The following is a 22939-nucleotide window of genomic DNA, read 5'->3' as shown; positions in this document are numbered from 1 at the left end:
TGATTTCGATAGGCGCAGCCCGCGTAGGCGCAGTTTCAAACGCTGCTGGCGGCTAAATTCTCGTCTTTTCCCGCTATATTTTGTGCTTCATGGTACATGTATTTTCCCGAGGACATTGAAAAAGCATTGTGCCACATTTGAAAAGACAAACAAAAAACTGTAAACTGTTTTTGTTGGGTACACGCGCTACAGAACGAATGCGACTGGAATGTACAGTTCTAGTTATTTGTTTTTTTCTTACGATCAGTTTTGACGGCGCCGCGTGATTCGCCGTATGCGAAACGACAAAGCGCTTTGCTGTCAAAAATAAATTGCAACGGAAGAGGGCCGAAAGGCATGCATTTTTCACGCTCACAAATAACGTGTTTACCGATGGACAGGACGCGGACATTTAATTGAGGAAGTGGTAACATTCGAACAATATATCGTACGTACCACACGATGCAGCGTTATCCGAAAAGAATTCATTTGAGAAAGATCTCAAATTACACAGTCACAGTCGACGACAATCACAAATTGACGATCGGACGGAATCCGAGATGACTTCGTTTTGGGGCACGTTTCGGGGAGAGCTTCCTTTTTTCACAACCGCACCAAGGCAAAGAAACAAACGCGACTGATCCGTTTTTCACCCCAACCCGGACAACTATTTTTGGAGATGACTCAGGATTCTACGCGGATTATCTGTGAGAGGGGGGAGAACAATGTTCGCAAAATCGCGTCGAGGGTCGTTCGACGTCCTTAACCTGCTTCGTTTCCCGTGAATGTCGAGCAGAAAAGCTTGAATGGCAGGCACTTACCAGCCTTATTTCTCACAATGGAAGATAACACAAAAAAGGGTACGCAGCACGCATACAAAAATTAAGTGAAAACTTTCAAGAGGGGCGAGAAAACGTCGAATGCAAAACCGCAAAAACGTAGGTAGAGAACCGCGCTGAGCGGGTCTCCACAGTCTCAGAGAGTGGCAGAAGATGTCTAGCTGATAGAGGGCGCGAGAGTCGAACCAGCACTATCAGCATCAGCAACATGGCGGCGGCCTAGGAGCGTTTTTTGGAAAGGTGTATAGGTCGCTGGAGTCGCGAATACTCCGCTTTTTCTTAGAGTGCTTATGCGCACAGCTAAAGGATTCCAGCGATACAGTTATCTGGGATATTACTTTCTGCGTCTCCAGCCTCCTTTGAGGACAGCAACCCAGCGAGGCCAAAAGACCCGATGCAGGCCAAACCGCGCTAAGATATCCAACATGGTGATACCCACAAAGCGGCTTATATAGGTCAACATAAAAACAAACAAGTATACATTTGGGGAAATATTAACACTAACCGAATGAAATACACACAACGCCTATCATGCTCTAAATGAGTATCCACACGAGACGAAAACACCAGGGTTTTGCACATTGCAAAATCCTGGCGTTTTTGTCGCGGGATGCGCGTGCCGTGGAGCAATCCCCGAGATTTCTCCTTCGTGTAAATACGCCTTACAGCATGAGTGAAATGGGTTGTTGATAATAATTGGGGTTATGTGGATATTTATACAGCGTGTAGTTAGCCATTTCAAAGTTGCGACGAGTCACTCGCTGAAGATGAGCAATTTAGCCATTGCAGTAAAACCGCTAGCCTGAGGTCTTTCACGTGCAGCATGCGGTAGGGGTACACGACCACACGCCGGTACGATGCTCATCCAGATCGAAACGGGCAGGGGTGGGGATTGAACCCAGGATCCCTGGGTTCTGCAGCGCGAGCTTTCGCTCCACGTGCTTCGAGCTGGTGTGCGCTAGCGCACTGGGCCACCAATCCCCCCCACCCCTGCCCGTTTCGATCTGTATGAGCATCGTACCGGTGTCCGGTCGTGTATCACTACTGCGTGGGGGTTCGTTGACTGTTTGATGGGATCGCATAAATCGGTTTCTGGACGTACCAGGCTAAGATTGTGTACAAAGGTGGCCAGAGAACGCGCATTAGATGTATAAAATTCTCACTGAACAAACGTATTGGAGTAAAAATTTAGAAAGCATTAATGCGAAATCCCTACCTACGGCGTCTGCCTGCTAACAGAAGGTGTCTGATCGGTGCAACACCCGACAGATTAACGAGAAAAGAGTCAAAGTACAGGCTAGCTGGTGGAAGTCAACCATTTCGTCGTTTACCCTGAGACTGGGGGGTTTTTCGAAAAACCCCCCAGTCTCAGGGTAAACGACGAAATGGTTGACCCGACAGATGGCGGCACATATGATAGCAGGCGGAGACAACTGCCACTTCCCCTGATCTCGGTAACCGCATAAGACGTTCCTGAGTCAGGGACAATGCAATTATGATGTTTTTATTCTAAGCGATGGGATATAAAAATAAGTACAAAACGAGAAAAAACAACAACAAGTTTGTGGCGTTTTAACGTGTTTCCACCATCTGACCCGATGAGACGCCTTTGCGTCGATTAGACGCATTTGGTTGGCAAACGGATGCCGTAGGTAGGGATTTCAATTGATTGATTTGTAAATTTTCACTCTGGTGAAATTTTGATACACTCAATGCACATCCTTCAGCCACCACTGTACAAAACCATAGCTCGATTTTTGTTAAGAAACCAAAATATCGGTCCCTTCGAAGAGCCAACGATTTTTGTGACGCACGCTGTAGGTCTTTTGAAATGACCTACACGGCAAATAAAATATTCTGATACATCGCAAGACATTCTTGAGGAATATAATTTATTTTCATACTTATCGTCAAACAAACACAAATTTACTAAAATATTTGAAGTGTATTCTTAGCTATGACGACTTTATTCATTACTTTACATAGGTGAAGCGTTAGGCCCGATGATTTGCAATTGCGCAATGAGACCAGAACCGCACTAAACATTTTTAAACCTTTTGTAAGTCGTGGGTAGCTAAGTAGCGGCCAATTAGCTATGGTGCTGTAGGAATTCGCGTACCGTCACCGATTCGCCAGTTCCCACATGGTCCGTGAACAACCCGAGTCCAGCCTGATTCTTTCACAGGAGCGGGATTCCGCTCCCCGTTTATTGGTACATAAAACACAACGCTACAAAACACGCAGTCTAAGCTACAAATACACGCGACATTACGCAAATATTTACAAACGCACGTTAAGCCCGAAGCTAAACACAAAGAGGGCCCCCAGGCCTCGTTCCCGCGATTACCCTAGATCCGGTCGCCACACACTTGGCTGGGCTCGATGGCCCAGCCAAGTGTGTTCGTTTTTCGTAGTTCTAAAGTTTTCGTAGTTCTAAGAGGCTTTTCGCCCCCTCGTCCCCGAGTATAGACCTTTTCTGTGTACTCTCGTCCCCAGCAACCTAATAGGCGTATCCGGTATGGGCGATGAAAAAATAATCCAACGTTTCAACCTGCAAATAGTAAAAAAATAAGGGGGAGGCAAAACGAGAAAGTGTGACGGTTACGCTTATATCCCAAATGCCTTCTATTGGCGTGGCAAAGGCAAAACAATGTTTTCGCCCATACTGAAAGTGACGTCAATTCAAGATGGCGGCGCACTTGCAGAAAAGGTCTATACTCCTCACCCGCCATGGGGCGCCTGCAGCGCCATCCTGTGGCTAGGGGAGAAAGCGGAACGTCGGGAGCCGAATTCGAGATCCCGATCGACACCGCGGCGGCACGACCATGTGATCATGCCTGAGGCGAGGCGACTGCATAGCTGCCTCGCGGTACCTGGTTCGATGGGCGCCCTCGTGAATGCACGGTGCGCCATAGTGCAAAGCAGCGGAGGTGACCCAAGTCAGTGGCATCTACAATGAATGAAAAGCGCGAGAAGGCACTAGACTCTTTCTAGATCCTGTTCAAAATATATTTCGTGAAGTTTCAAACCTTGGAAGCATCCTCTCATTCTGTAGAAAATGCCCGATCTACGTGTTATATGTTATTCGACTATACGCGCAGTCATCTCGAGAAATAAAGCGAGTGGATTCACTCAAGCCTTCTCGCCGGATCATCCGCTCTGTAAAAAAGTTCTTGTATAAGTACGCTGGAAAAAAGTGCCTTTCTTTTTGCAGCACAGTGAATTTTGATATTTGGAAAAGGTAGATTAGAAATGCCCCTAAAATGTACGGTACTGCTTCAAGTTACCGTTAGATGATATGCATATCAGTCCGTCGTGGTTCAATGCCGGAGTTTCTCGTTAAGCGTTTTTACGCTAAATTTAACGGGAAGATCTTCCCCGCAAAATAAAGAAGGAAAACCTGTATTTTTTTCAGTTATACATCAATTGAGTTTAAAAAGAAGTGGCACCAAACTGGCGCCTAGCTTAAGAATAGCGCCGAGCTCGACGGATGTGTGAACAGGTTCAAATAATCTCAAAGGCTATCGCATTAAACTTAGGGGTGAACGATTGGTCGATCAACCTACCAGTTCATCGACTAACGTTTTAATTGCGATTAATTTTTTAACTGGTTAATCGGCCAAGCTTGACGCCACGTAAAAAAAAAAAAAACTGAAATTTAACTTTTTTTTTTCTCTATTGCCGTGCTTTTTAGTTTTAAAGCGCGAACGCTATCCTTTTCAGACTTTTACCAACATGCTCGTTTTGTACTTTATCCTTTTCGTCAGCAGGAAACTCACAAATAATGACAGATTATTCATGGTTCAAGCCAGCCCGAAGGCCGTGTCCAATTTACGAGAAGCTCACGAAGTTTACTTGGCGCGACAGAAGGGAGCGCGGCGTCCAGCGCAGAGAGGGAGTTCCCTAAGGACAGCAGTTTGCGGGAAGGAGGAGATTACCCAAGAGGAGCAAGTCAGGTAGGTTCACGTTCACTAATCTGCCTGCGCATCTGGCTTAGGGCTTTTCTCGTCGCTCTCTGGCGTTGACATCCGCCACTCGGAGGCGACAATGGGCGTTTTCCGCTCGGGAGCCAGAGTTGCGCGTTCATCCCCGTAGAGCCGGCTTTCCTGCACGGCATTCGGAGTCTGCTCCTCACGTGATTGAATTCAGCGAATAGCGACGCCGCGCGTTCGAGGCGCGTGGCGCGCTCAAAAGCAGGTAAACGTACGCCAAGGCAGGCAACAGGGAGTTTTCGTAGATTGCGCTGCCCCCTCCGCTAAGCGTTCCGCAACGAAGAAGTTGCTACTGCGCCTGCGCGCCGATAGCCTTGACTGTGGAGTTCCCGCTATCGTAGCGGGTTGCGGAGGGCCTTGCGGGACGGCGAAAACGATCTACGAAAACTCCCTACTGTCTACTTTCCTGCACGGTATTTGAGTCTGCTCCTCACGTGATCGGATCTCGGCGATTAGCGACGCGGCGGCACATGGAGAACAGACGCGCAACTTTGGCTTCCGTAAGGAGCCTACACAGGAACTCTACGCTACTCAGCTCCTCGGCTCCGAAGTAGCTATATAGTGCTCTAGGCCGCACGATAGCAGAGCGCAGCCGTTCAGTGACCGCCATGTATATTTAGGTGAGTGCCGACGTATCATACTTTTGGAAACGAAGCGACAACATTTTACTGATCGTGCTGCCGTGCCCCAGTGCCTGTGTGTCCATTACGTACAAATGTTTCTGCGTTTTAATGAGCCTCCTCGTAGCGCCATCTATCGGCAAGCAAGAGAAACCTTTCTGATGGCCTGCCTTGCTTCCGGTTCTGACCGCTCCGTGCTATGTTGGCTGTCTGAATGCGGTCAATAAATGCGGTCAGCGTTTCTCTTTTTTTTTTAATTTTATTTAGCGGGATTGACGAGTACATTTGTTTTCAATGAATGCGTTGACTACGGACCACTTCGTCCATTTGTACATTATTACGAAAGAATGGACGACGGACTACGCCGTGGCGGCCGTTGTGACTGACAGCACAGTTGAAGCTCTTTTCGACCAATAAGAAAGTGCAAACGGTTGCATTAAACTAGGATTCATGTTCTATATGCAGTACCGGCCGTAAATTCAGAAAATATCAGAGACCAGGTTACAGTTAAGGCAAGCTGTTTTAATGCGAAAGCATTAACTGGTCTCATGGAGCGAGCTGACTGAAGCGCGAAAACGGCTCCTAGTTTCCGCCGCAATCCCAATAGGAGCGGTTCGCCTTCGATTCCATTGGCTGGCGAGCGTCGACGGGTCTCCCATTTGCCGCTGCGCCAACCCGAAGAGAGAAGGAAAGCGCGTGTACAGCGGTTGGTGCCAGAGCCGTGTGTAGAGAGAGTTTGGTCAATGGGAGGGGGCGGGCACAGCCAGGGCGTGCACCAGACTCGGAAAGGGGGCTTGGCATGCTCTCCTGACCAACCACAAGCCGAAAAAAATCCCCTAGCGGTGGTAGCGAGAAACAGTTCCGGTCAAAGGTATATGTTCGTATATGGTCTTAATAAGGCGCGTAAGAGTGAAGTGTCGTCACTGTTCGTGGTTCAAAAATAGGGTGCACGTAATGTTTCGATCATGATCACGCAGAAAGATGTAAGAAACGAATGCGCCGCTCAGCTCTGTTTTTTGCCCGGACAGAGTGTGACCGCTCGGACGGCAGATTCCCGGCCCTCGGCGCTTGGCGTAAGGATTATGTCGATCGTTCTGATAGTCGCACTCTTCCACCATCATTTTGGATGAGCGTGATTGAAACATCACGTGTACCATATCCCCTACAAAAGAAAATGTGAGCCAGTCTGTAGACATCTTAACGATTTTTTAAGAGACCTGTCCACTTCCTATCTTATCGCCATTTTTCTACAAGGTTTCTACAGGTTTCCTGTCAACAGGAGTTTACAGAGCCCAGTCGTCAGAAATCCTACCAACTATCTGTCGCCAACGGTCGTTAGACTTTGCGTCGCCATATTCCTAGATTTTCTACAGACCTGACTTGTTAGACCATACACACTGAAAACGTGACAAAATTGTTGATATGAGTCCTGAGCAGTTTTCGTGTGTAGTATATATATAAAAAAACGTTTTATAACAGGCTTGAAGTGAACTACATAGTCACAGGATTTTATTGTCACAAGATGCGGCCCTGATAAACGTTTAACAAGAATGTTTATCACTTGTCTACAGCAATTCGTTAGAAACTATTATTGGCGCTAGAAATGGGACAGGAGTGTTGCTAGAATGTCTATATGTTTGCTGTACAGAGTCGCCACATTATCGGTACACTGAAGTCTACACAAAACCTGTAGGAACCAGCGGCCAATAATCTGTAGACAATGGTTAAAAAAAGTGGATATATTCTCTCTAGGAAATCTATGCTCTCTAGCCATAATTATGTCTAGAAATTCTTTAAAAATTGGTTAAATTTTTTTGTAAGGGATTTTCAGTCACCGAGAGTTACTCCGATGCATTTACCGGGTCTGTTTCTCGCGACCACCGCCAGAGTAATATTTCCGGCTTCTGATTGGTCACATTCGAATTTCTGAAGACGCCCTGGAACACGCCCAGCCTGCTTTCGGCCAATGGCGCCTCCTCATTTGTCGCCTATACTTCCCAACGAATGGCCAAATTATCTACATGTACGGCTCTGGGTGGTGCACCCTCTCCCCTTGCATTGATTGCATTACCACGAAAGCTGACCGCGAGTAATACGCAGCAGACGACAAGGGGAGCGGACGAGCGGCTTGCGTGCTTTAGCATTCAAAATTCATAAGAAATGCTTAGGTGTACCTCGAGCTTTTTGAATTGCGGGCTATTTGTTCGACCTGCTCAAACATTTTGACTTAACAGATGTATTCTTATAAATTTGAAGGATCACTTTGAAATCGCCCGAAAAACTCGGCGCCTGTACAAATCAATGTCTTTTTTTTTTTATTGAAGATGTATTTTAGTGGTGGATGTCAACTTGTGAAATTTGAAAGCTTTGCTCCATTCATGTAAAATGTGAGGTCAACAAACTTGCCCGGGTCAACGGCGGACGAGTTTGGGACTACTAAGTCGTTTGCGAGCGACGCTGACCATGGCAAGTTTGTTGGTCTAATTTTTTTTTTCTTTTACTGGAAGGGAGTAGCACTTTGAAATTTCCATAAGGTCAAATTCACCAACAAAACATACCTTGAGTAAATATCTAAGATGTATACGGGCACCCGCTAATTTCTGAGCGAACCTCGGCATTGATGTCGCCCCACTTCAGGCTACAGCTATCTGTAACTAGGTCCGGAAGAAAAAGCAGAAAATCGGCCACACCAGTCTGTTTGAGTCTCGCACCTGAAGACAATGTTGCAAACAAATTTCTTTGTTCGATACATACACGAAGACAACTCATCAAGTCGATTGTTTTCTCTTTCTTATTTAAACACAAGACCAGCAGATGCGGTCGTGGTACCATTTCTCTTTCTGGGTGTGCAAGTAGCAAAAAAACTGTGTAGCATAACCACTTTCCCTGAATGCTTTATAAATATTTGGAGACTGCGGGCGATCCCAATGTTTATAACAACCAAAAAGCAGACAACGCATCGTCCAGTCGGCATATCTTCTTGTGTCCTTGTTTTTCGCGTCTAACTTAAAGAATGAACAACCAACTAGCCCAATGGTTTGCGTAGCAATGCGAGACCGTCACTTTAGCAAGCAAAAACGTGCTCCACTCAAGCCCCTTACAAAAATGAACAATGAGTTTCAATTGAGCTTCTAATGTGTTTTTATAGAGTCAAATGAAACTCATAAGAAACTCATCATTAAATGAGTTTTATCATTACCCACTCCATATCTATTTTTTTTAATTTACTCATTACAAATTCAAGTGAGGTTTATCGTTACCCAATCAATATCAATTCTTTCGAGTTTACTCATTACAAATTCAAGTGAGGTTTATCGTTACCCAATCAATAGCGATTCTTTTGAGTTTACTCATTACACATTGAAATGAGTGTTATCAAAAAAAAAAAAAAATCAATAAATCTACTCCCTACTTGCACCCGAAACAAATAGCGCGTCAGTGCTAGTTCTGATATACAGATTTATTTCCTGTGCTTAAAATAATAACTGTATTCGCTCTCTTTTACTCCTAAAGGCTTATTCACACGATGTATCTCTTCAACGCGCCACAGCTTAGCGAAACCAAGATTTCGCGAAATCGGCCTGTTCACACGTGGAGTTTGACGCGCGAAACCTGTGACATATTGACTCACGAGAATTCCTCCAAACCTTGTCATCTGCACCGGGAATACCAAGCGTTTCGCATCAAAATGATATGAAGTACGCACAGTGTGAAGGGACAGCCTGTTTTATTAATGCCACTCAATGAATATCGTCAGATTCGGCTCACTGGGTTTACTAGTCCTGCCAAACCCGGGAAAAACCGCGAGATGATCTCGAAGCATTTTAGACATTTTTACACCGCTAATAAAAAACGTTATCCCCAGTCATCATGTTTATATACGGTGTTTGCACCCGCCGCGACTGTTGACGAATCTGCACCGCGCCCCCAATCCGTACTGTAGACGCCATTCACACACCTGCAACCGAGTAGGACCAGACTCGTCGCCCGTACGCACCGCTTCTTCGCTTGTCGCATAAGGGGGCTTGTCGCTCGCCATGTTTGTTTGTTTTCTTTCGGCAAAGCTCGGATACGGGATCGACCAAAAATCAGACTCCTCCAAAAGCTCGCTCCTCCTCGAAGGTCAGACGTCATAGCGAAGTCGAGCGGCCATTGGCAGCGTCCGCGTTTCTCCTTCGGGTGATTGACGGGCGTCGGTGAGGTTTCAGCGAAAAATTGCTGCAGAAGTGAAAAACACGCGCCACTTTTTTCGGAGGCGCGCCACTTTTTCGGTCGAGTTCAGACGGGGAATCTGTTTCCCGAAACCTAGTTTTGCGCCACAAGATTCGCCAACACGATGCATCATGTGAACAGACCTATTTACAGCGCCCCTCTACCGCGATTTGGTCAGTTTCGGTTTCAGTATTGTAACTTTTAATGGTTTCGGTTTAATATTTTAAGGATCGCGTCTTCGACGCCCCATCGGTAGCGACACCAGTTCTTTGTTTTTTTTTCTTTTTCCGCCATGGTTTTGCCAGTTTTGCGACCGTTGGGGCGTCGCGGGATGGAAATGGCCTTTAGACATGGAAATGTGCTAATTTAATCAAGTTTATCTATCTGTCAAGTTTCTCTTGTGATGATTATGTTCAAGAAGAGCGCGGAAGACCGACGACGCGACAGAACGAGCAACTCAACGCAGTTGGTAAGCATACTTCTTTGTTTGCATTGTGCGCGTTGAACGAGAAGTGAACATTATGGAGTTTTAGAGTAATCTCGTGGCTGATGTGCATGCGGAGACCCAAAACAAGCTTCGGACTCGAGCTTTGGGGCCCGTTATTTCTCGATAATGGCGTGGGTACCGCAAAAGGCGGCGCCCACGACATCTCCGTTGATCGCGTCTTCGACGCCGTCGCCCGCTCGGGAACTGCGTGAGTCGCACTCGGCGCCCGCGGTCGGTATGGTCGAAGCGTTTTCAAAACGCCACGGATCACTGGATTCACAGCTCAGGGGTCCATATCACAAGAGCGAATGACATTTTAGCGAACGGCGACATTTGAGCGAATGGTCATTTTAGCGAATGAGTAAAGCTATGCGGAGGGCAAGTTCGTCTGCTTCTTGCGCAGGGAGTAGCGGTTACGTCAGAACGCCGAGCCCTGATTGGCTGATCGCGACCCCCTATCTGAGCGTCGTCTGCTCCTTTGCAACGTCGTCTGCTCGCAACGTCGACTGCGTCTGTCTTACCTTTTCTGCGACTTTTGAAAGTGCGGAGGCCAGATTCACAAAATGATCTTACGCCAAAAATGTGCGTAAGACAAAACGTACGAACCAATTCGTATTCACGAAACGAAATTATCGTAAGTTTTGCGTAGGTTACGACGGAATCCTACGACAGCTCCGAAGCTGTCTTACGCACCTCTTACGATCAAATCAGCATGGCCGACAGCGTCGCTCAGTTACTTGGTCGCGACGACCAACGGACGTTTTTTTTGTACGTGCTCTTCTCACGCGTCCCGACTAAAAGCAGCAAGAAAAAAAGTAAAAAGTACTTGAAATAAACCACGACGAACAAGAACGCTGGATCCACAAACAACCGGGAAATGCTCCAATGGCCACGATTCCACTGACCCCGACCAAGCGAGCTCGGCAGATAGACATAGCAGGCACACCGACTCGGCGCAGCGGTGCTCGGACGGTCCTTGGCCAAGACCGTCTGCCCACGACCGGCTGGCGTCCTGAATGGAATATGCCCGCGCGACCATTGTAAACCATTCCCGTATTATACTTTGATCGCTGACCTCAATTTCATATCAAGAGGTCAATCTCTTCCTCTTGTCACCTCCTTGTTTTCTGAGGCAGCGGTGATTCTTGCCGGTGAAAAAGCAGTGAATCTCCGACAGGCGCAGGAAAGGTAAAGCAGCCATCGCTTTGACTAGCAGACGTAAAGCAGACGACGTTGACTGCGCCATCCCGCCGACGCCGTTAAAGAGTGAGGAGTCTCGCCGCACACGAAAGGAGGGAAAAATTATTTGGGAGGGAACTTGTGGAACCCGCCCACCTCTCGGTTCTTATCAAACAAACCTCGGCGCCTCGGGAGATCTTGCCAGAGAGTCCTTTGACTTCTCTCCTTGATGCGCGTCTGCTAGTTCTTAGACAAAAACAACGTACCGCTCGAGTTATTTCGTCTGCCTTCTCTGAAAGGCGAAGTCAAGCTCGCTCGTAAAGACCTGCACTTCCGAAAGTCGCAGGAAAGGTAAGACAGACGCCGACGACGTTGCGAGCAGACGACGTTGCAAGGAGCAGACGACGCTCAGATAGGGGGTCGCGATCAGCCAATCAGGGCTCGGCGTTCTGACGTCACCGCTACTTCCTTTCTTATGCTCAGAAGACGAAAATGAGCCCACTTGCGAGGCGTATACGCACTCCGGAGTGCGCTTCGGACGGAAATGGCTATACGCACTCCGCTTTTCTCGTATAAAAAGAGTGGACACAACGCGTTTCCTAAGCGGTGCCATGGCATAGGGGTCAGGTGTCCGCTTCATACGCAAGTGGACGCGGGTTCAATCCGCGGTGGGCCTACTTTTTTTTTTTCTCAAACATTTTGTTTTGTCGAGGCATTTGGCGATATTTACGACATTTCCTTTTTTGCGATAAACAATGAAAAAAAAAAAAAAAAAAAACAAAAAAAAATCGAATGTTGTCGAGAAACTTCGCAGAACTAAATGGTATCGGACTCCCTTTCCTGAGGTGCTATCGGGGACAGCGGGGATTGGATTGCCGGCTGAACGCCGCGAAGCGGCGTGTACTGGTTACGCTTTGTAATTAGCAGCCGACACTGTCGCCGCGAAGCGGCGTGAACGCAGGCGGGGGGCTGTGTTAACGAGCGCCCCAGTGATTCACGCGCCGTTCGAAAAGGGTGGCCCGAGCGGCATGATCTCTCGGAGGAGTGCGTATAGCCATTTCCGCGCGAAGCGCACTCCGGAGTGCGTATAGCTTTACTCTTAGCGAATAACAAAGGCGCGCGTTAACCCATCCGTCGCGCTGCGCTTTACGCCGCTTCGCGGCGACAGTCTGCGGCAACTCATTACAAAAATATGAACTCATTTGGCCCACCCGAAAACGCCGCTTCGCGGCGTCCGACTATTCGCTAAAGTGTCGTTCGATGAAACGTGGGCGTTCGCTAAAACGTCATTCGATCAAGTGAGTGCGTCCCCATCTAAGCATGCCTGGGTAGCGGATCGTCTGGGCTTCGTAAGTACAACCAGAGTCCTTCAATGCTCTGGTACAACAGAGCAGCTTGGCATTGACAAAAACAAAACATGCGGCATTGAGTATAAAACAACTATAAAAATGTTACTTTGGACAAAAAGCTTGTTTAATTTTCAAGATTAAACGTTCTAAATTCCAAATAAAAGGTGTCGCGACATCTTGGTGGCGTTTTAAGCGCAAGATGCTTGCGTTTTGGGGGTTTCGGCAGAGAAACGCTATTCTAAAACTCTTCGCCACAATCCTTGCTATTTTACCGTCCGTAACGCGCGGTAAAGTAGCGCCCGATATTCTAAAACTCCCTATTTTCTCGGCACACGTTTTCTCGTTAAGCTAGAATTTTTTTTTTCTTTTTTTAACTAGTTGGGTTTGCTTTATTTGTCCCAATGTTTGCTTCTATGTGTAGCATAATGAAAAGTTGCCACTCATTCTGTGTATGGTCCAAGAAATTGTAGCTTATGTCAACAGAGCATGTATTGAATTCCTAATGCTACTTTCACTCCGTTGCTTTAGAAAATGTCTTATTGGTTTAGCAGTGTACTGATGTCATTCAACTATAAATTGATTACATTGATAATACTTCATTACATTTCAGAAGTTAGACTTCCTTGGAATCCGCTTCATGCAGAGCCAATATTCCTTTTCAGTGAAAATGGTTGAAGAGGATATCCATCTTTTGTTTTGAAGTTATGGAATCGAACTGGATTGTACTGTTAGGACAAACTTCGGTCCCCTGGCTTTCTAGAATTGAACTGGGTTTACATTTGTCGGTTAGATTGATAAAGCAGTTGTTCCTTTTGCCTTTTTTTTCTCTTTCATTTTGCAATTGTGATGTGATAAAGCCGAGGGCCGCAGTTATTTCCAAATGAAGCAGCAGCAGTGTGTTCCCAGCTTGCGTCACTTCGATTCATTTCAAGGCATGCCACGAAATGGATGCCTTTATTCATACACCGTTGGAACTGGGACTGACTTCAAAATGCAGTTTGACACAGTGTTTAAGTGCTATGGGTCGTGTGTTGAATGACCTATGCGGTTGTGCACAGGTTCGTGGTTGGTCAACCTGAAACGCTCCAAGTCCCACTTCCTTCTTCTTGTCTTCCTCTTCCCATTGGTTTGAAGTTCGGCCGGCATTATACTCTGTTGCATACTTAGCGTGCAACGCTGTCAAAGCTACTGGCGCGGGTGCGTGGCTTTATCTACGGTTTTGCTTGCGCGAGAAGGCGTGCAAATGATCAACGAGATCAAGCCCCACGCTCGCGCCAGTAGCTTTGACAGCGTTGCACCCTAAGTTTGAAAGGGAGTATAGTCTCATCCGAGCTCATGCCTTTGGCGCTCAGGTAAACATGTGCGAGAATCGCAATTGACCCTCCCCCAAACCACCCTTAAACAGAACAAAATGACAAAAAAGACAAAATTTGTGACAGCGGTGTTCGAGAGAAACTGCAGACGTTTATTACCCTGCCTGAAACTTTGCAAACATTTCAGTGTGGTTGCAGCTGTGAGGGTGAGGTGGATCCAATATGAAAACTGAATCCTGAAGCAACGCCTTCAGGGTGCCGAAAATAATTATGGTAAGTTAGAAATTATCCCACTAGTATACTTCCTAAATATTTGGGCCGGGTGTCTTTTTATAGCGCAAGCAATATCTTAATTCTGGCGGCAGGAAGATTCAGCTAGCAGTTGACATGTTTGGACAACGGTGTGCATGCTTGCTTTCTCTGAAGCGGCCAATGAAGCGAAATAACAGCATGTGCGGATTGTCCATGCATTTAATTTTTTGTTTGTTGTTTGTTTCAGACTACATGTGCTCCCAGTACAAGGGGGTGGCCCTCCAGGCTCTGACGACCAGCATGTCGTCTCTGCTCTGCTGTCGAGGGAAATTTAAAGGGTAAATATTGCAGCTGCAGTTTTTTCTATTCTTTCCCTGCTACACTTCCTGCAAATTTCTGTGCATACTTGGTCTTTTTGTTTTCATGGTACTGTAAACTTTTGTTATAGTCCGTTGCAACTATAGAATAGCACAAGCCCTTCCCACAATTCCCTTTGCTCGCCATGATTGGCGGTGTCCTCTTGGCTTTCCTCCTCTCTAGTGTGTGCTTATTAAAAAGAGTGAAGGGCTTTGTGGTAGGGGCTTTGCTATTCTAGAGTGGCAACAGAGTATAGCATCACCTCAGTTAATTTAATCATTGCGAAGAGTCCTAGCGGGTACCCATGCATTTTTATGGGAAGGACTCGGTGTCATATTTTGAACCGAGAAAATGACCCTACAAATGGGAAAGCACGGGCCTTCTGCTACAAAATTAACCGAACCAAACTTTGTTTTCAAGATCAGACCGGAAAAAGTCGACTCCTGTCTTATAAACGGCGAGTAACAGAAATTCTGTGCTAGTCTCGCCACGTTAGGAAGCTAATGCTATGACCCCCATCTTGATTTCTTTAATGCTTGTTATGGCTGTTTTCACATCTGGTATTTTCACTGTTCTTTGGCCAAAAGTGAGTGGCAGGTCACCATAGGTTTCCAGAAGAAAGCGGTCGCATATGCAGAAATTTCTAGCAAGTTCGTAGCGCAGCGGCGCTTCGTCGCAACCGAGGAAAAACTATGGTATTGTTGGTGCAAAACATTAAGCCTCACGACTAGCAGCAACTTAATCGTGGATATACTGCACCGTACGGCGTTTATTTGAGCTCTACTCCACACAAAATATTAGGGGCACTTAGGTATCCCTTTGTGGATTGAAAGCGAAAGCATTGCCATTTCTAACGACACTTCCTTCTTTTTCCCCTCTATTGTTAGGAATGGCAATGCTTTCGCATTCAATCCACGTAGGGATACCTAAGTGCCCCTCTAATATTTGTTTTACATTACATCATGCGGCGTCACACATCATGGTACGTCATGTCGTCACGTGGAGTGTGATGTCATCGAACCGAGGACATATTTTTATGACCATCTTTCGGGCACATCAACGCCGATGCCGTCAAACATGATGAAAAAACAGCCTCGGATAAACAGGGACGAAGAGCGGGTAAAGACATGCCGTCTTTTGCTGTAATGGGACAAGCTTCTTTTTGAGGGGAGAGTAATGTCGCATTCCGAAGCGGCTGAGATAGCAGAGCAGCTGGCATGCCCGGCTCTCACACAGCAGCACTGGGTTCAAATCTTAGCCGTGGAAGCACATTTTATTCTTTCTTTTATTCCTCTGTTAACGTTTGGTACAACTCGGATTTTCCGCTCCGTGGACATATAATGCTTTCGCATTAAAAAGGCACATCCAGTCAGGAATGTGCCTTTCAGTGTGGTAGAGTCGCACAGCTGCTCACCACTTTGAAAATCACTACTGAAGTATGAGAGGGCGCTAGTGATCAAAAAATCAGGTTCACGCCATTCATAGGTGAAGGATCCTTTTGGGTGCACTGAAGATTTGTGTGGCATTTTCTTTCGTTGATTCATTGGCGCATCTCGCCGTTGATCGCAGTCCTGCACCTCGTTAGCTCTAACGGGCAGGATGGACAGCTCGGCAGACTCGTCGGCTGAATCCTCCCTGTGTAGTTTAGCATTGTCCTTAGGCTGCTTCAAGTAGGGATGCATGTGAACAGTGCGCAAAACACATGCCTCTTGTCCACGCTTCTATATTCATTGCTGGTCGCGGCGAAATAGCCAAGTGATGTGCTGCCATGTTTGCCCTAAAAAGTTTGTGAGACACTTTGGATAATGTCGTAATATTCCGTTGTAAGTCACACAAAAGTTGCGACAATCTTGTTTTGTTAATAAGGATTTCTTCTTGGGTTTTGTCATACGCAAGTTTTTATCGTAAGTTTGCTTTTTGAATTCGGCCTCTGATGTCTCGATCCTCCCAATAATTCAAACTTAGTGTGGCGAATCCAGACCCCCGTTTTGGTGTGGGCGGAAAATTTTTAAGGATACTATTCTCCCATTCTTTCTTGTGCAAGGGGGGTCCACTCATATCAAATTGCCCTCCAAGAAGGGGGGAGCGAGGGGGGTCAACTTTGTATGGGCCCCCCCCCCCCCCCCCCCCCCCCCTTTGGATCCGCCACTGTTGTGAAAGCTGCAGCTGACACTCACCCATTCGGAGCATGGCTTTATGATCCGCATAGAACCCTATTACCCTTTCCTTCGTGTCCGTTGTGATTAAAAATACTTCTTCAAGATAGCAAACAAACACAAAGAAGTAAATAAAAATACACAGGGACAACAATTGTGGGCATAAAACACTGGCGCCAGTGTTTACCACCATTTATTGTCCATGTATTTTTTGCGGCGCTTGTCTACGATCATGGATCAATTGGCTCGAATTGCCATATTAATTCTGCGAGATGCTTATAAGTCTTAGCTTCTCTATGTTCGAATTTGTTCAACTTCATAAGCGGCAACATCTGCTGGCTTATCTTTGGTAGACCTTTTCAAAAGCCGAAATAAAAAAGAGTGCAATGCGGCGGCAAAACAGTGAGCGATTGATTCTCGCAGACTCGGGGGTAAAATATACTTTTGCATTATGGTGCCCCTGACAGTGTTATTAGTGCCACTCATTAAACTATCAAGGTAGTGTGTAAATTAAGTGCCTGGGTGAGCAAAAATGTAGGAATTTTGAATGTGACTTTCTGCATTTAAGGCTGGTTCACACATACAGTGCAGCGCTAACTCAGTCCTGTTAAGGCAACGAGTCACTGCTACTTCCATGGCCTGTATCGTGTGTTCTGAGGGTCCTCCTTTCATAAAGGACTGATGTCCCGGTTTGTAATACTGATTCAGCGCTGAGGTAGTGCTGCGCTGTGAACAGGATACCTTGCGCAGACATTGAAGTTTAGATAAGCAGGTCAATGTTTAACTGTGCATCTTTTTTCTTTATAGGTTACCAGTACAAGGTCTCCCATGGACATGAAGGCAGTACAAGGTCTCCCATGGACACGAAGGCAGTACAAGGTCTCCCATGGACACGAAGGCAGTACAAGGTCTCCCATGGACACGAAGGCAGTACAAGGTCCCCCATGAACACGAAGGCAGTGTACCGTATACTCAAATTTTGCATTTTTAATACACCAGTTGTTACTCCTTTCCACGGTTTTATGCAGGCATTTTCCAAACCTTGCATGCGTATATAGGCATACATATAAGTAAAACACTTGCACTCACTTTCCCCTTCCCTCAAAACAACGGTTAGATCCGGACCACATGTTATGCAACCTATTGCCGTCTTCCCCCTTAGAGCCGTCTATCTAGAAACCCATACTAGGAGTATAATTTCTAATACATTTCATTTGAAAGTCTAGATACACTGCTTGGAGTCTCTGTTGAAAATCAAATGTTATTTTCTACAGCGTTGCAATTCAGGTTCTGATGGGCCATCTCATTTGGTATATTCCGACTCGTCGGAATATTGTCACGGGTGGTGACCAAAAATAACAAATAAACAGGAAGAAATAAACGTTTAATGTGGCGAACTTGTGCCAAAAATAAAAGAGTACAAAAGATAATAATAGATCGTCGCGGGCGTCGAAGTCGGCGTGGCAGCAGAGTCGAACGCTGAAGCGAAACTGACTCGACAAGGTAGCGGGCGGCCCCTTATCTAGAGTGTGTCACCATCTCGAAGATTCGGCGAAAAAAACAAAAGCAGGAATAAATGATAGAAGTTACGTGCGGTACATGAATAGACGAGAACTTTCTGGGGGTCCGTGACCGAGCGTTGCTTTCTCAGCCCTGCGCGCGGCAATATACCTAATGAGATGGCACGTCAAAACCTCAAGCACAACGTGGTAGAAAAAAACATTTGATTTTCAACAGAGACTCAAAGCAGTGTATCTAGACTTTCAAATGAGATCTATTAGAAATTCTTATGAGGTGGCACGGCAAAACCGTAATTGAAACGCGGTGGCCAATAGTTTTCGTAAACTCCTTAGGGACTCGTTACAAAAAATCAATTGTTTTTCAACACAGACTCAAAACGGTGTCAATAGACTTTCAAATTATATTCATATGAAATGCATTGGAAACTTTATGCGGTAGCTTTGTCGAAACATCAATTGGAACGCGGTGGCCAATAGTTTTCGTAAACTCCTTACGGACTCGTTACAAAACTCGTTTGCATTTCTATTGAGACTCGAAAAGATGTAATGAGTAGGCTCCATAAACTGTCAAATGAAATTCATTAAAAATTTTTGTAAGGGACGCGCCATCAAACAAACGCGAACTCCGAGGCCTTCGCTTTGTGAGGCACATAAGCGACACGACAGCATACACAATCAATCTGCTGACTTGTATCTCCACACCAATAACAAATAAAGGAACAAAAGCATGAACCTTTCTTGAAGTGGCAACTGCACTCACGGAAGTGCTTTAAAGGCAGCCTTTAAGAGCCGTCCACATTGTTTCACCGGATCGCCCGAATTCACAGCTGCCGCTTCGTCAGGTCCAGGCTGGTAGACGGAAACCCACACTCTAAGAAGAAATAAACGAAGAAAGTAGCAATGGGTGCGTTTTCCTCCCTTCTACCGGCGTGCTCCCGAGCGGACACAAGAAGAGGGGAGGAACGAAACGTTTTTCTCCCTTTTCCGGAAGACGGCCAGAAAGTTACCGCCCTTCCGCCTTATCTTCTTTCGGCAGGCACGTAGCCAGGGGGGGGGGGGGGTGGGGGGGGGGGGGCTCATTGGGCCCCCCCCCCCCCCCCCCCCCCCCGCTTCCGCCCCCCCCCCCCCCCCCCCCCCCCCCCCGAAACAAAATCCTGGCTACGTGCCTGACTTTCGGTTTCGTATTTCGAGCACGTCGCGCGAGTTGTTTAATAAATGTTGATGAGTTGATTGAGTTTCAGCGGCAGCGAAAGCAGACTGTATTTCCGTCTCCCAGTTTAAACGTGCAAAAAATTTCGGTTGCATTGTCGTTTTTATCATTAATTTTTTCAAACGAGAAAACGAAGCCGCTAGAAACCCTTAAAAACTGTTTTGTTTTTCTGTTTAAATGTTGTTGAAAAAAGTCACCAGAAGATATAAAATGTCAATAGCTTTTCATCTGAATTTCTCTAGCTTTTCTGTTGACTTTCGTTTGAATATTGGCCCACTTTGTAATAAAAAAGTCAACAGACTTTCCGTCGCCTCCAAGATGCTTTTTCTGCAGCTTTTCGATTGAAAGACTACAGCCGTGTAAAAAGAAATTCTTTTTACAGCTTAGCTATTCATTCAACCAAGTTTTGGAAGCCCCCCCCCCCCCCCCCCCCCCTTACTATTTCTATCCACTCTGCTCCAAATCGACTGCAGCCAAATAACGTAAAGAAACGGGAATTATTTATTTTTCTTAGTAAATGGTGTTTTTGTGGTATCTAAAGCCACTACTACATACATCCCACAAACGCACATTAGAAACGAATACAAACACAAACACCATGAAGCACTGAACACCTTCATCAGAGTTCCGTTGACTGCTCCAGAGCCTTATATAGCCTACATATTGAAGGTAATCATTTAGCTGGTGACCACCTCAGCCCTTATTAAGGTTCCAAGTATTCCATCTTCTCCTCAGGAGTCTGTCAAAAGGAAAACAGTGTTCCGAAGTTCGTGGATAATACCTCTTACTAAAAAACATTGATACAAGAAATAATAATTCGGCGCCAGTCGCTAAAACAACATCTACAAAAACGGCACCTAGGAGAAATGTTATCGCTTCTCTGTATAGCACCAGTCAGGATGAAGCAAGTCAAGGCAATTTCTCCACTTTGAAATAGTTATTTTGCTTTTCTTTACTAGTTGGCTATTTAATATGGCCGTTAAAGTCACTAAAGTCACTTAAAAGTGAGAACGGCAGTGCGTGTCTTCCGAATGCCTGGCATCCAGCACGCGCCCCATGCCTTGCGTCGTGTTTTGACTGCACGTGCGCGATCGAGGTGCACGAACGCCGAAGCGTTGTCAAGGGTAGTAGGCTAGCGCTGGAGGTTGAACAACTGAAGATGTTTCCTACCTTTCTCACCTTGTCAGAGACTATTGAGAAACTTAGTGATTTTTGATATCTACAGTCGAGGTGTACAATGTTCAATAAAAAATCAACAGAAAGTCTGTAGCTTTTCAATTGACACAGGCTACAGAGAGCCGCCTGAACATTTTCAACACGAAGTAAACAGAACGTCTGCAGTCATTCTGATGACACTGTCAACAGAAGTCAGCAGAAAAAATTAACAAAAGTTAATAGAAAGTCAACAGCTTTCCTTTTGACTCAGACTGAAGAAAATCATCAGAAAAGTTTCAGCACAAAGTAAACAAACTTTCTGTTGATCATGTCAACTGAAAGTCAAAGTCAAAAGAAAGTAATAAAAGTCGACAAGAAGTCAACACGTTTTCAATAGAAAGTAAAAAATCATCTTTATTGGGGAACAGCGAAGTTCCGGAACGGTGCCAGCAGCGCAAAGTACACTGGGCTAAGATGACCGTCGGCGGATTGCGGAACCCACACGGAACAATGTGTCAATGTTGACTACGTTATGGAAATCGCGGAAACTCCGCCCAAGGCAGGCGGGTTTCGCTGCCAGGTGCCTGGGTGCCTTCTGTGCTCACTTCAGTTCTGTTTTCTGATGCCGAGTGCCAACCGGCAGTCAAAGTGGTTCTGCATTTCTGCGTGTCAGCAACATAGCAGCAACATAACGATGGTAGTGATTTGCGTTGTGAACAGAAGACTGGAATTGTCGCCAATGTGACCGTGTGTTCGCGTATCAGTGGTGTAACAACAAGATGAGATGACGTAAGCTGTCCGGCATTGATGCCGCCGGTTGGGCCGTGATCGGAGGGGGCGGGTGTCGCAAACTGACATTCCGCTTTACATTAAGAGTAAAGCTATACGCACTACGTCGTGCACCTCGACCGGAAATGGCTATCGCTGCAGTTTAATACAGAGGGAATGCTAGGTGGCGGAAGATTGCAGTAAAAATAAGTACGGATGATCTTACCTAGTCCGAAAAAAAAGGAAACAGAAGAATCTGTGCTGCAAAATTTGCTACGACAATTCGCAGACGGTCCGTGCCGTCCTTGAAACGCTGCTGGCAGATGTCGGAAGCGTAAAGGGCGCACTCCGAAATTTTTACAACTTTTCCTTAAGGGCGGGTGCCTCTCTGTTAAATGCAATTTTCAAGATGTGATAACTTTTATTTAAATAATCTGAATAACAAGACAACCCTTAAATTTCTCAGGGGCGTTAAGTTTTTGTGCGGAGAAGATTGGTCGGGCAGCCTCATTATCTCGTGTTTCATGTTGCGCCATCTGTCGGCCGCGCATACTAGTCAGCGAGCCCCGTTATGTCACTATCTTTTGAAATGTTTGTCGTGGATTACCCGGAACATGTTTTTTCTTTTTAACCAGGTAACATCATTCCTTATTATTTTCACTCCAAGCTCACACCACCTAGCCGCACGTTTGTAATAAATCGCCGCAGATACGTTAATAAATAGATTTTTGCTGACCGTTAGATTAGGTTTTAATTCTTGGACTACACACAATGTCCTTGCTTGGTATACATGAGCTCTCTCTAAGAGTCTTAGTTGAAACAAATTCTTTATCTCCTAGTTTTATTTTATTTTTGTTACCATTCCGAGGGTTTACGACTTGCAATCTAAAGTTACCGTAAGAGGCGTTACCTTATCAAATAACGATTTTCCTTACTTGGGTTATCCGCTGAATGGGCGCCTGTTTGTCAGTTTTTACGCAATTCTATTAAAAAATTGCCACAAGTTATGCCAAGCTTTAGAGGAGATCAGTCTCCGAATTGACTGCCCAGCTGAGTGTATGACAACTTTCCTGTAGAAAACAGTTCCTGGCCTCACCGTATGGCCTCGATCATCTGGAGCCCCATTCGAACGCAGTTGTAGGCGTGGCTGGGTCTGGACACCGGAAGCCCGGACACGCAGTAGTAGCAGTCGCCGAGGATCTTGATCCGCATGCAGTGGTTTTCCTGCACAATACAACGTCAAAAGGTCACATTCAGGTGTATGGGCATATATATAACTCAATTTATACATTTTATGCATATAACTCAATTTATATATTTTATGCAAAATAATGGCATCTCAAAACAAATTAACTCAGTGAGACGCTAGGACAATGCTGTACATTTTACCTGTTTTCTAGAGTCGCTATTTGAAGCTACCGCGTCAGATTATCGACACTCTTATTTCACGATTGATTGATGCCGTCAAGGCGGTCACCCTTTCAGTTTTAAGATTATTATTTCACAATCAAACATTCAGCCCAGACGTCTGAGCCTACCTCGCTAACCGAG

General features: G+C 45.9%; 1 protein-coding gene across 1 annotated transcript in view; it reads right to left on the bottom strand.

Moving 5' to 3' along the window:
- Positions 1-22621, bottom strand: part of LOC120847947 (adenylate cyclase type 7-like) — a gene marked incomplete at its 5' end in the record, with an annotated part of 96281 nt that extends 73660 nt beyond the window's left edge. The window contains one exon of the mRNA XM_040219892.3: positions 22485-22621. Within this exon, the coding sequence (XP_040075826.3) occupies positions 22485-22621 (137 nt within the window). The remainder of the gene's footprint in view (positions 1-22484) is intronic.
- Between the last annotated feature and the right edge of the window lie 318 nt (positions 22622-22939).

This window comes from Ixodes scapularis, unplaced genomic scaffold, assembly GCF_016920785.2.
Source record: "Ixodes scapularis isolate PalLabHiFi unplaced genomic scaffold, ASM1692078v2 PGA_scaffold2__306_contigs__length_199485367, whole genome shotgun sequence".
Classification (NCBI taxonomy): Eukaryota; Metazoa; Arthropoda; class Arachnida; order Ixodida; family Ixodidae; genus Ixodes; species Ixodes scapularis.
The sequence above is the reverse complement of the archived record's forward strand: the minus strand, read 5'-3'. Positions and strand labels throughout refer to the sequence as shown.